The following is a 13409-nucleotide window of genomic DNA, read 5'->3' as shown; positions in this document are numbered from 1 at the left end:
GACCTGAGCTGAAGGCAGTCACTTAACCAACTAAGCCACCTAGGGGCCCTATAATTTACATTCTTCTACCCTAGCTGCACCCCTCATGTTGCTCAGGTCTCCTTCTCAGTATCCCTAGTCAGCTCTCTCCTATTTTCTAGTGACAGTTTTGAAGTTTCACTACTCACAGGTCCCAATCCTGTTACCTTTCTCTCTCCACATTCTCAACAGACAACCCTACTTTCTACTTCTTCAAGAATATAGAGGCCTCAGGAGTGAACTATTTAAATTCCTGTCTCTCCTTTCTGATCTGCATTTGAGCTTTCCCTTTCCTCCTGTTTTCTCATTTTAGTGGAAGATATAGCCTTCCTCCTGCCTAAAGCTGCTCCTTCATTCCTTCTTTTCTCCTTGGGGACCTCATCCATCATTTGTCTCCTTTCTTCTACACTTCTCCACTGCCTCTTTGGCTTTCATATAAAAATTCAAGTTGGGGACACCTGGGTGGCTCAGTTGGTTAAGCCGCTGCCTTTGGCTCAGGCCATGATCCCAGAGTCCTGGGATCAAGTCCCACGTCGGGCTCCTTGCCCTGCAGGGAGCCTGCTTCTCTCTCTGCCTCTGCCTACCACTCTGCCTGCTTATGTGTGCTCTCTCTCTGACAAATAAATAAAAAATCTTAAAAAAAAAAATGTTCAAGTTGCTTCCATCTTAAAAACACCCTCAAGAAAAACAGAACAAAACAAAACAAAAAAACACTCTCAAGTCTTAATCTCACAAAACAAATTGAGGGTTGCCAGGGGGAGGGGGGTAGGGAGAGGGTGGTGGGGTTATGGACACTGGGGAGGGTATGTACTATGGTGAGTGCTGTGAAGTGTGTAAACCTGGCGATTCACAGACCTGTACCCTGGGGCTAATAATACAATATATGTTTATTAAAAAATATAAAAAATTATTTAAAAAAAAACACCCTCAAAGTAGAAGAAACTAGTAACAGTGGTTGCTAACAGGGAAACCAGGTGGATAAGGAAGGAAGGGAAATATTTTACTATAAACATTTTTATACTTTTTGAACCCTGTGTATGTTATAATTACTTTAAAATATCCATGGTTGCATCTCTTTTCCTCTTTCAGAAGGTCCTCTTCTTCTACATGTCTGTTAAGTACTGGTGTGTCCTTAGGCCCCCTGTATCCTGTCCTTTTCTTTTTTTTTTTTTTTTTTTTTTTTTTATTTATTTGTTAGAGAGAGCGAGCGAGCACAGGCAGACAGAGTGGCAGGCAGAGGCAGAGGGAGAAGCAGGCTCCCCGCCAAGCAAGGAGCCCGATGTGGGACTCGATCCCAGGACTCTGAGATCATGACCTGAGCCGAAGGCAGCTGCTTAACCAACTGAGCCACCCAGGCGTCCCTCCTGTCCTTTTCTTTATTTACTCTAATATTTTTGTGGGAAAGATGGTTCACATTCATAGCAAAGTCTATTTAGTGAGCTAAATGTAGTTATACATCTTATTTCTCCTATAAACCTGTTCCTTATCCCGTAGGCTCTAAGTTTGTGAATGCCATCACCATCCACACAGTTGCTCTTGCTAGAAACCTTCGAGTCATGCTTGATCTCTCCTTCTCTTTATCCTCCCATGTCCAATTAATTAGCCACAAAGTTCTAAATATTCTCCAACTTATCCCCATCTCTTTTTTACCACTGTCACTGTCTTGGTTTGGTCCTTCATCATTTCTTACTAGGATTACTACAACAGCCTCCCAGTGGTCTCTCTGGCTCTCATTCATGAGGTAATATTTCTAAAATATTAATCTGTTAATGAGCCTTCAAAGTATCCCTACAGGATAAAGCATATATTTGATTTTCACTTCTATCTCAGACTGTATAGACAGCATAGTACAGTAGTTAAGAGCATAGGCTTTGAAGTGAAAGACTTAAGTTCAATCACTAACTCTTTCATTAAACTTACCTAAGATTCAGTCTCCTTATCTGTTCTCAGTAAGGTCTGAAGGGGCTGGAGCAGTCTTGGCCCTATGAACTCTTGAAACTAGCAAACTGATACTCATTTAAAAAAATGAAGCCCTGAGGGCGCCTGGGTGGCTCAGTGGGTTAAAGCCTCTGCTTTCGGCTTGGGTCATGATCCCAGGGTCCTGGGATCGAGCCCCGCATTGGGCTCTCTGCTCAGCAGGGAGCCTGCTTCCTCCTCTCTTTCTGCCTGCCTCTCTGCCTACTTGTGATCTCTGTCTGTCAAATAAATAAATAAAATCTTAAAAAAAAAAAAAAGAAGCCCTGAGAATATGCTGGAATCCAAATTGAGCAGGACAAGGATAATCAGTGCAAAGCAAAGAGAAAGGCCAGATAAAATGGAGATAATGGAGCAGAGGAGAAAGATCTCAAAGGAGGGGACTCTATAGCTATCCTGACTTATCCTTCCCTTCTAAAATTTTAGGAAAATTAAATTTGGGTAAAATCAGCAATACAAAGGATTGAGTCACCCCAATATTTATAGCAGCAATGTCCACAATAGCTAAACTATGGAAAGAGCCTAGATGTCCACCAACAGATGAATGGATAAAGAATATGCAGTACATATATACAATGGAATATTATGCAGCCATCAAAAACTGAAATCTTGCCATTTGCAATGACATAGATGAAACTAGAGGCTATTAAGCTAAGCAAAATAAATCAATCAGAGAAAGACAATTATCATATGATCTCACTGATATGAAGAATTTGAGATAGAAGACAGAGGATCATAGGGGAAGGTAGGGAGAAATAAAACAAGACAAAACCAGAGAGGGAGACAAACCATAAGAGACTCTTAATCTCAGGAAACAAACTGAGGGCTGGCTGCTGGGAGAGATGGGTGGCTAGGTGATGGACACTGGGAAGGTTATGAGCTATGGTGAACATTATGAATTGTGTAAGACTGATGAATCACAGACCTGTACCCCTGAAACAAATAATACATTATATGTTAATTTTTAAAAAAATTTTTAAAAAGGAAAGGATTATAGTCAAATCCCATACAAAGTTATTATTGAGAAAGATCATAGTAAGGGTTAGAATAACATCTCTACAATGAACCACATGTCAGAAAGACATGCTCATGAAACAGGTTAAATCTGTAGGCAAATTATTTCAAAATAACCTAATATAAGAACATAATAGATGTGAAAGGTCAAAATAAATCTGAATTAGAAAAATTAGAAATTAGATGACAAAACTTAAGAAAGAGTTAGAAATAAAAGAAAAAAGATCATTTCAGAAATAACAGCTAAACTAGAAAGGACACAAAAGTGAATAAAACACACGCAATGCATAATACCTCAAGGGAAACAAGCATAAAAAAAGACAAAAATCCTATGATCTAAGAAGAAACAGATAAAAAGGATTTGAGGCAAAATAACTGAAAGTGAAGAAAAGCAACAAAAATCCAACATCTCTGTAAGAATTCCAAAGACTAGGGGCACCTGGATGGCTTAGTAGGTTAAGTGTCTACCTTCCGCTCCAGTTATGATCTCAAAGTCCTGGAGATCACCACCATGGGCTCCCTGCTCACTGAGGAGCCTGCTTTTCCCTCACCCTCTGCCCACCCCGACCCCCGGCTCATGCACCCGCTCTCTCTCAAACAAAATCTTAAAAAAACCAATCCCAAAGACTAAAACCTAGGTAATAAAATAGAACAAAAACCTAAATTTATAATTCCAGAAGACTTATCTGAAACAATAAAAAAGACCAAAGCTTCACATGAAAAGGACATACTACATACCTAGAAAATATGATTCAGATCAATAGGATATATTATATGGTAAAACCAGAAAAGTTTAAAGAAAAATAAAAACTTGGGGTGTCTAGCTGGCTCAGTTGGTACAGCATGTGACTCTTGATCCTGGGGTCATGCGTTCATGCCTTATGTTGTACACAGAACTTAAAAAAATTAAAATGGGGAGGGCATCTGGGTGGCGCACTCGGTTAAGCATCTGACTCTTGGTCTCAGCTCAGGTCGTGATTTGGGGTTATGGGATCGAGCCCTACCTCAGGCTCCATGCTTAGCACGGAGTCTGCTTGAGATTCTCTCTCCCTCTGCACCTCTCACTTGTGTTCTCTCTCCCTCTAAAATAAATAAATCGATCTTTAAAAAAATAAAAATTAAAAAAATAAAATAAGGGCACCTGGCTGGCTCAGTCAGTGGAGCATGAAACTCTTGATCTTGGGGTTGTAAGTTTGAGCCCCAAATTGGGTGTAGAGATTACTTAAAAATAAAATCTTTAGGGGTGCCTGGGTGGCTCAGTGGGTTAAAGCCTTTTGGCTCAGGTCATGGTTCCAGGGTCCTGGGATCGAACCCCACATCGGGCGCTCTGCTCAGCAGGGAGCCTGCTTTCCCCTCTCTCTCTGCCTGTGTGTCTCTGCCTACTTATGATCTCTGTCTGTCAAATAAATAAAATATTTTTTAAAAAATAAAAGCTTTAAATAAATAATTAAAAAACACCTTTGGGAATCCAGAAATAAGACCAACTCACTCATAAGGGAAAGAAAGATTTTCACTGTTTGGCTAGCAACACTTTACAACAGAATCAATGAGGGAATTTAAGATATTCAAGGAAAAAACGTGAGTTAAGGATTTTATATCCATATAAAATCAAATCAAATAAATCAAATAAATAAATAAATAAATAAAATCAAATATGAAGGCTGCAGCTAATCCGCCGAGCATCGATATCATGAAGACTTTTTAAAGACTCTATTAGAAGTAAGCTTCAGATAGCCAAGAGACTAGAGAGAAAAGGATCTGGGCCCTGTGGCAGTGATTCACTTACAGTTACTACATCACAAAACGAGAGACAACCAAAATCTTACATGCCTCCAGATAGAAGAATGCACCATCACCTATGAAAGTCTTGTCCCTAAATTCAAAACCTGAATTTAATGGAGCTTCTAGGTCCAACTACCAATACCAATATAAAGAGCGGGATACTTACTAGACAACACCACAGGGTCGCAATCAACAAAATGCAGACTGGGAGGGAAAATGTATGAGAAAATGAATGGCCCAATTTCTCCAACAAATAAATTATAAGAAAAAGAAGAGACAGAGGGAAAATCTATATATTAAAAGAGACATTTCAACCAATTGTATAGGCTTTATTTGCCTCCTGATTTAAATAAACACACTAAAAACATTTTAAAATTATATTTATGAGGCAACTGGAAACTTATACACTGATTGGATATTTGATAATAAAGAATTATTAATTTTTTAGGTGTTATAATGGTATTACAGTTTTATTTTTATTTTTTAAAGAGCTCTTATCTTAGTAATATATACTTACAGATGAAGTAATATGATTTCTGAGATTTATTTCAAAAGAACATGAGAGGGAGCAAGATGGGTGGGGATATAGATGAAATAAGATTATCTGGGTTGATTTGCGACAACGTGGATGGAACTAGAGGGTATTATGCTTAGCAAAATAAGTCAATCGGAAAAAGACAACTATCATATGATCTCCTTGATATGACGGAAGTGGAGATGCAACGTCGGGGGCTTGGGGGGTAGGAAACAAATAAATGAAACAATATGGGATCGGGAGGAAGACAAACCATAAGAGACTCTTAATCTCACAAAACAAACTGAGGGTTGCTGGGGGGAGGGGGGTAGGGAGAGGGTGGTGGGGTTATGGACATCGGGGAGGGTATGTGTTATGGTGAGTGCTGTGAAGAGTGTAAACCTGGCGATTCACAGACCTGTACCCCTGGGGCTAATAATACATTATATGTTTATAAAAAAAATTAAAAAAAGATTATCTGGGTTGATAACTACTAAAGTTGGGTGACAGATACTTCAGCAATGTTCCATTTTTGTACATGTTTGAAGTTTTCCCTGATAAAAGGTTAAAAAAAAAAAAACTATGGTCCATAATTGGTTATTTAATAAATTAAGCAATTATAATCATTATTATAGCCTCAATACATATTTGGTAAATGAATGAGTTCGGACATAGATAAGAATGAATCATTCATCAACAAATATGAAACACTATTGTGGAGAAGACTGAAAATCTAAGAACTTCCATGTTATCAACACTAGTTATAAGAATGGAGCTCACTCACCCAGGGCGTGGGAGAATGAATGAGCCAGTAACCTCTCTTGAAAAGTCAGGGAAAGAGGGTAGGCAGCTGAAATAAAAAGTGAGAAGCCAGTAAGTCAGCAAAAATTGTGGCATGAGATAAGGTAAAATGAAGTAGAAAACAGTGCCAGAAGAATAAAACCAAATGAAATATGTATGTCAGTTGAAAAAACACACAGCCAAGTATGATGTCCAGCTTCAATATCCTATAAGCACACATGATGGAAGTTTCCACATACAAAGAGAACTGTGATATATTTAGCAAATGCAATGTAAATGAGAAACGTCATAAACTAAAACGGTGAAATATATTTTAAACAAAAAAGCCAAATAAAGCTAATATACTGTTGTGGTCTTTCTCTAGAAAAGCAGAAGCCACATGGGATAACCTCACAATAATATTTGGGGAACTCAACCCGAAGGAAGTGGGTAAAGATAAAAGAATCAAAAGCTCATAAACCCCCAAATATCAAAGGCAATAATCTTACCTAAAATCTTACTTAAAACAGACCAAAATAGTTGCCAAATGTTTAGGAAACTGCTTTGTGGGAACAAGGTAAGAGAAATACATTGGCTCAAAGGGGCACTGCTTTTTAAACCATGGCACAGCCTGGGGCTACAACTTTCTACTTCAGAGAGGTACATGACATCTCTTAGCAAACACCAACAAACTGCCCTTCTCAGGCTGTTTCACTTTCCTCAACTGTTTACGTGTATTTGCATTACTTTTCCTACACGTTTGTTGATCCCAACCAGATGGTTCTGAATTTTGGCTTAGCTCAAACTTCGGCTATTAGGAGTCTGCTAAGTTCCTCCACATGTTAGCTTAGTTGCCTCTGCTCCAGGCTGGAATGCAAGTTGACGTGAAGCCAGGATATCAGGAGCCATTGGTAGAGGAGGAACCAAGCAGAGAGAGCAAAGACAGCAGAGACCTGCTAGCCCAAGTCGCAGCTCAAGAAAAGGCACAGAGGCAGGATTATATGTAAAAGGTGCTGTGATATAAATGATGTAAAAACAAAGTGGTATGTAAAGGAGGAAAAGAAATGAGACTGTGCAGAATGACTTAATGAGGACTCTTACCTTTAGGTTCTAAAATAAGGATTCAATGGTTAAAACCATAAGCAGCAGCAGGAACTTGGGAGTACACTGTCCTACTGGCAGTTACTTTACTTGCTTCACATGCCTATTCCTATTTACAGTTGTTACTACTACTTCTCAGGCCCCTAATTGTTACACAAGCCTCACATGAGACTTTTAGAGCCACCAGTTCCAGATTCAAGTAAAAGTAACATTTCTAAGAGTTAGAAACGAGGGAGCAAAGAGATTACAGCTCCATCCTAAATTATTAGACTGTAGCTAAAACAGCCCCTGGGAAGTCCACCAAGCACCCTAAGCTTCTTAGTAAACCTGGTATCTGTTCCTATGAAAGACCAGAACTATCATTTCATTTTCTTAGTGAAATTCCCGGTATCTTCCCTAAGAAATAAGCAGCTGCAGTCCAGAAAGTAACACACCGAACATTACGGTATTGGAAATCTCCTCTCTAGTCACAAACACCAAAACCTACTTGGATGGAAGCACAGGAAAACAAAAAGGCCAAAAGCGAATGGAAATGCCTATAATAACTGCACTGGCAGTCCTAGCCAGGGCAAGATTAAAAAAAAAAAAAGGCATAAAGATTAAAAAGGAATCTACAATTTGACAAGGTCAATCTTCAAAAAGCAATTTTACGTCTATACACAAGCAACAAACACTTGAAAAATAGAGTAAAAAGCACCAGTTACAACATCATTAAAAACATCTACCTAGGAATAATTTACCAAGAGATGTTCAAAACTTGTACATTGAAAATTATAAAACACTATGAGAGAAAATGGGGCGCCTGGGTGGCTCAGTGGGTTAAAGCCTCTGCCTTTGGCTCAGGTCATGATCCCGGGGTCCTGGGATCGAGCCCCTCATCGGGCTCTCTGCTCAGCAGGGAGCCTGCTTCCCTTCCTCTCTCTCTGGCTGCCTCTCTACCTACCTGTGATCTCTGTCTGTCGAATAAATAAATAAAATCTTTAAAAAAAAAAACCCACTATGAGAGAAATTAGAAGAAACCTAAATAAATAGATGTTCAAGACTGGAAGAATCAATATTAACTAATTATAACTAATTAGTTATTATTACTGGACCTATAGATTAGTTAACTAATTAGTTATTATTAATTCCTACTACAAAGCTAAAATAATCAAGACATTATTCAATGTGCTTTGAAGACAGGCAAATAGACCAATGAAACAAAATAGAGAAAACAGAAAGACCACACATATATAGTCAGTTGATTTTCAATGAAGGCACCAGTCCAATTCAATGGGGGAAGTAAAGTCTTTTTAATAAATCGTGCTGGAGGGGCACCCGGGTTAAAGCCTCTGCCTTCAGCTCAGGTCATGATCCCAGGGTCCTGGGATTGAGCCACGCATGGGGCTCTCTGCTCAGCAGGGAGCCTGCTTCCCTTCCTCTCTCTGCCTGCCTCTCTGCCTACTTGTGATCTCTGTCTGTCAAATAAATAAATAAAATCTTTAAAAAAAAATGGTGCTGGAATAAATATCCATATAGAAAAAAGGTAAATTTTATTCCTACCTCACACCGCATACAAAATTAAATCAAGATGGAGTAAACATTAAAGAATATCTTTATTGGGGCACCTGGATGGCTCAGTTGATTAAGTGTCCAGCTCTTGGTTGTGGCTCAGGTCATGATCTCAGGGGCATGAGAATGAGTTCCATGTGGGGCTCCACACTCAGTGGGAAGCCTGTTTGGGATTCTCTCCCTCTCTCTCTAACCTTTCCCCCACTCATGTGCTCCCTTTTTCTCTCTCAAATAAATAAATCTCTTTTTTGTAAGGTTTTCATTTATTTATTTGACAGAGAGAGACACAGCGAGAGAGGGAACACAAGCAGGGGGAGTAGGAGAGGGAGAAGCAGGTTTTCTGGCAAGCAAGGAACCCGAGGCAGGGCTCGATCCCAGGACGCTGGGATCATGACCTGAACCGAAGGCAGACACTTAACGACTGAGCCACCCAAGCACCCCTCAAATAAATAAATCTTAAAAAAGAAAAAAAGAAATATCTTCACAAGCTTGGGACAGGCAAAGATTTCTTAGAGAGGACACAAAAAGTATATTAACCACAAAGGAAAAAAAAAGCAGTAATCTGAATTTCATCAACATCAAAAACTTCTGGTCATGAAAAGACACCATTAAGAAAGTAAAAAGGCGGGGGCGCCTGAGTGGCTCAGTGGGTTAAAGCCTCTGCCTTCAGCTCAGGTCATGATCCCGAGGTCCTGGGATTGAGCCCTACATCGGGCTCTCTGCTCCGCGGGGAGCCTGCTTCCTCCTCTCTCTCTGCCTGCCTCTCTGCCTGTCAAATAAATAAATAAAATCTTAAAAAAAAAAAAAAAGAAAGTAAAAAGGCAAGCCATAGACTGGTGGAAGATAGTCACAACACATCTGACAAAAGGCCGAGGTCCTGGGATTGAGCCCTACATCGGGCTCTCTGCTCCGCGGGGAGCCTGCTTCCTCCTCTCTCTCTGCCTGCCTCTCTGCCTGTCAAATAAATAAATAAAATCTTAAAAAAAAAAAAAAAAGAAAGTAAAAAGGCAAGCCATAGACTGGTGGAAGATAGTCACAACACATCTGACAAAAGGCTTGCACCTAGAATACATACGGAATTTCTATAATCAATAATAAAAAAGTAAACAACTCAATTTAAAAATAGGCAAATGCTTTGAACACTCCATAAAGATAAACAAATGGCCAATAACCACATGGACAGGTGGTTAGCATCACTATTATCAGAGAAATGCAAATTAAAACCACAAGATACTACTACACTTATATCCACTAGAATGATTAAAATGTAAAAGTACAATTGACAATACCAAGTGTTGATGAAGACGTGAAGCAAATGTAACCCTTACACATTGTTGATGGAAGTATAAAATGGTATAACCACTTGGAAACCTATATGGCACTTTCTAAGATAATAAACCCTATAAACTAGAATATTTTCACAAAAAGATTTGCAGAACAATGTTCATAACAGCTTTATTCACGATATCTCAAAATCAGAAACAACCCACATGACCCAACAGGGAAATGAGTAAATAGTGGTATATTTATTCAATGGAATAAAAACAAACTAGTTATATCTGCAATAATATGAGTCTGAAAAATATTACACTGAACCAAAGAAACTAGAATAAAATGGTATGATTCCATTTATATCTAGTTCATGAAAAGCAAAGTTAACATATGAATTGTTCTTATGAAATTGTTCATATGAAAATGTTCTTCATTTGGCTAGTGGTGTTCAAGGTGTATGTATCTGTCAAAACTCACTAAACTGTATACTTAATATCTTTGTATTTTACTGTGTGTAAATTATTCCCCTATAATGGTAGGATGGAGAGAAAGACCATATACATTTCTTTTTTTTTTTTTTAAGATTTTATTTATTTGATAGAGAGAGAGATCACAAGTAGGCAGAGAGAGGGGGGGAAGCAGGCTCCCTGCTAAAAAGAGAGCCCTGATCCCAGGACCCTGAGACCATGACCTGAGCTGAAGGCAAAGGCTTAACCCTCTGAGTCACCCAGGTACCCCGGCCATATACATTTCCGCATTAATTTTTTGTTCTTTAGTGCATAGGTAGGTTGAATATATTAATATATCTGTTTACAGTCACCAGAAATACCAGGAGAGTCTGCTCCTCAATTCAAACAAGATGGCAACATTATCACACAGACTGCATTTTCTCCAGAGGACATCAATTTAAAAACAGTATACAGTGGATATTTCTCAGTTCATAGGCCACAGGTCAGTAGGGAGACTGTGCCCTCATATTCATATGCCCTTGTTAGTATCTAATCAAAGTAGATCAAAAGGTCAAATATTATATTGTAAGGATGAGAGTCAGGAATTTTTGAAAATTCCTTTGTACTTCTTTCTGGTCAATCTGTCATCTGCAGAGTGAACTCTGGCTCTGATTTTTATCACTATAGATTTAAGTTTTGCTTATTCATGGGGGCACCCGGGTGGCTCAGTCAGTTGAGCATCCAGTTCTTGCTTTTGGCTCAGGTCATTGTCTCTGGGTTGTAGGACTGAGCCCTGAGTCACGCTGCAACTGAGCATAGAGCCTGCCTGGGATTCTCTCTCTCTCTCTCTCTCCTCTGTCCTCCCCCAAATCCCACCCCCTTCACCACTCCAAACACACGCATTCTCTCTAAAAATTAATAAATATAGAAATGAATAAATAAATTTTGCTTGTTCATGAACTTTATTTAAATGGAATCTTTTTTATTTTAAAAGATTTTACTTATTTATTTATCAGAGAGAATGAGCACAGGCAGACAGAGTGGCAGGCAGAGGCAGAGGGAGAAGCAGGCTCCCTGCTGAGCAAGGAGCCTGATGTGGGACTCGATCCCAGGATGCTGGGATCATGACCTAAGCCGAAGGCAGCTGCCCAACCAACTGAGCCACCCAGGCATCCCTAAATGGAATCTTTAAAAGCACATTTGGAATTTATCTTTTTTGGGGTGATTGAGTGGTTCAGTCAGTTAAGCATTTGCCTTCGGCTCAGGTCATGATACCAGGGTCCTGGGATCGAGCCCTGTGTCAGGCTCCCTGCTCAGTGGGGACTCTGCTTTTCCCTCTCCCTCTGATTCACCTCCCTGCTTGTGCTCTCACTCATGATCTCTCTCTCAAATGATATAAAAAATCTTTTTTTAAAAAAGCCTATCTTGGGGCCTCTGGGTGGCTCAGTCATTAAGTGCCTGCCTTCAGCTCAGGTCATGATCCCAGGGTCCTGGGATTGAGCCCCACCATCACAGGGAGCCTGCTTCTCCCTCTCCCACTCCCTCAGCTTGTGTTCCCTCTGTCACTGTGTCTCTCTCTGTCAAATAAAAAATAAAATCTTAAAAAAAAAAACCGTATCTTTTTTATAAAGATGTACAATTACTCAAAAATACTGGAAACCAGTGACTATAATAACTAAATGTCTAAATCTTCATTAATAATCAAAATAGGGGCACCTGGCTGGCTCAGTCAGAGGAGTATGTGACTTTTGATCTTGGGGTCATAAATTTGAGTCCCATGTTAGGTACAAAAATGACTTAAATAAATACATAAACCTAAAAAAAAAAATAAAAAGTGGTTGAAGAATACATGGGCAACAAAATACGTGATGCTAGAATACATTTTCAAAAAAGCATTATAAACTGTTGTAGGAAAACATAAGATGATATTTATCTTCAATAAATAATACAAATCAAGAAATAGTTTCTCACCTTAAGTTTTGGGTATATTTGGCGCAAAGAATCTGCAGTCCCTCTGTCAGCTTCATCAGGAATACACACAATATCTAGCTTCATTTTCATCTTGAATTCTGCAGATAGAGCCTTTTGGACATCCCTGGTTGTAATGATGATGACTTCTACAGCACAAAAGAGAAAAAGAAGGAAAAACACCAAAACACATTCATTTAGACAGTGGCTTCACCATTTCAATTAAATTTGGTCTGTTTCTAGATTTAATAATAACAGTTAATATTACTGAACCTTTTCAATGTATTTACAAGCATTCTCTCAATTCTTACAACAATCGCATTTTACAAATGAGAAAACTTGGACTAAAAGATATTAAGTTACTTTGTTCAGGGTTACACAACTAGTAAGCAATGGACTCAAGATAAAACTCGTCTGATGATTAGAGCCCACACTTTAATATATTACATATGGGGCACCTGGGTGGCTCAGTGGGTTAAAGCCTCTGCCTTCGGTTCAGGTCATGATCTCAGGGTCCTGGGATGGAGCCCCGCATCGGGCTTTCTGCTCAGCAGGGAGCCTGCTTCCCTCTCTCTCTCCCTCTGTCTGCCTCTCTTTCTACTTGTGATCTCTGTCTGTCAAATAAATAAATAAAATCTTTTTTAAAAATTACGTATCATTACTTGATGTAAAGAGCTCAGAAGAGCATTCATCAAAGCAGATACAAATGGGATCACATTTTAAATCTTCATTCACTACAAAGGAAGAGCTATCACCACTTCCCACCAGGTAGCCATGAGTACTTGACTTCACTGAGGACCACAATGAACGCTACCAAGAGACAAGAGACAATCTCCACTTAACAGATGTCTTCATTTTATCCATATAGCTGGTAGCCAATGACAGAAAACTGAAAATCTTTGTTATGGATCTTTGGTAGGGTAATGTAATTCGCTGCAACATAACTTGTGTTGCTGATGTCTGAAGATCAGATTTTATTTATTTTT

General features: G+C 39.1%; 1 protein-coding gene across 4 annotated transcripts in view; it reads right to left on the bottom strand.

The window, feature by feature from the left end:
• EIF2B3 (eukaryotic translation initiation factor 2B subunit gamma) overlaps positions 1-13409 on the bottom strand; it is a 126779-nt gene that overhangs the window by 107542 nt on the left and 5828 nt on the right. For 3 of the 4 annotated variants that reach the window (XM_080800707.1, XM_080800706.1, XM_080800705.1), the window contains exon 3: positions 12427-12572. In XM_080800707.1, the coding sequence (XP_080656833.1) occupies positions 12427-12572 (146 nt within the window). Of the gene's footprint in view, positions 1-6086; positions 6153-12426; positions 12573-13409 lie in introns of all 4 variants that reach the window. The other variant, XM_080800708.1, reaches the window with a different exon arrangement.

Source organism: Martes martes (assembly GCF_963455335.1).
Source record: "Martes martes genome assembly, chromosome: 4".
Taxonomy (NCBI): Eukaryota; Metazoa; Chordata; class Mammalia; order Carnivora; family Mustelidae; genus Martes; species Martes martes.
Note: the sequence above shows the minus strand (reverse complement) of the source record. Positions and strands in the feature narration are given on the sequence as shown.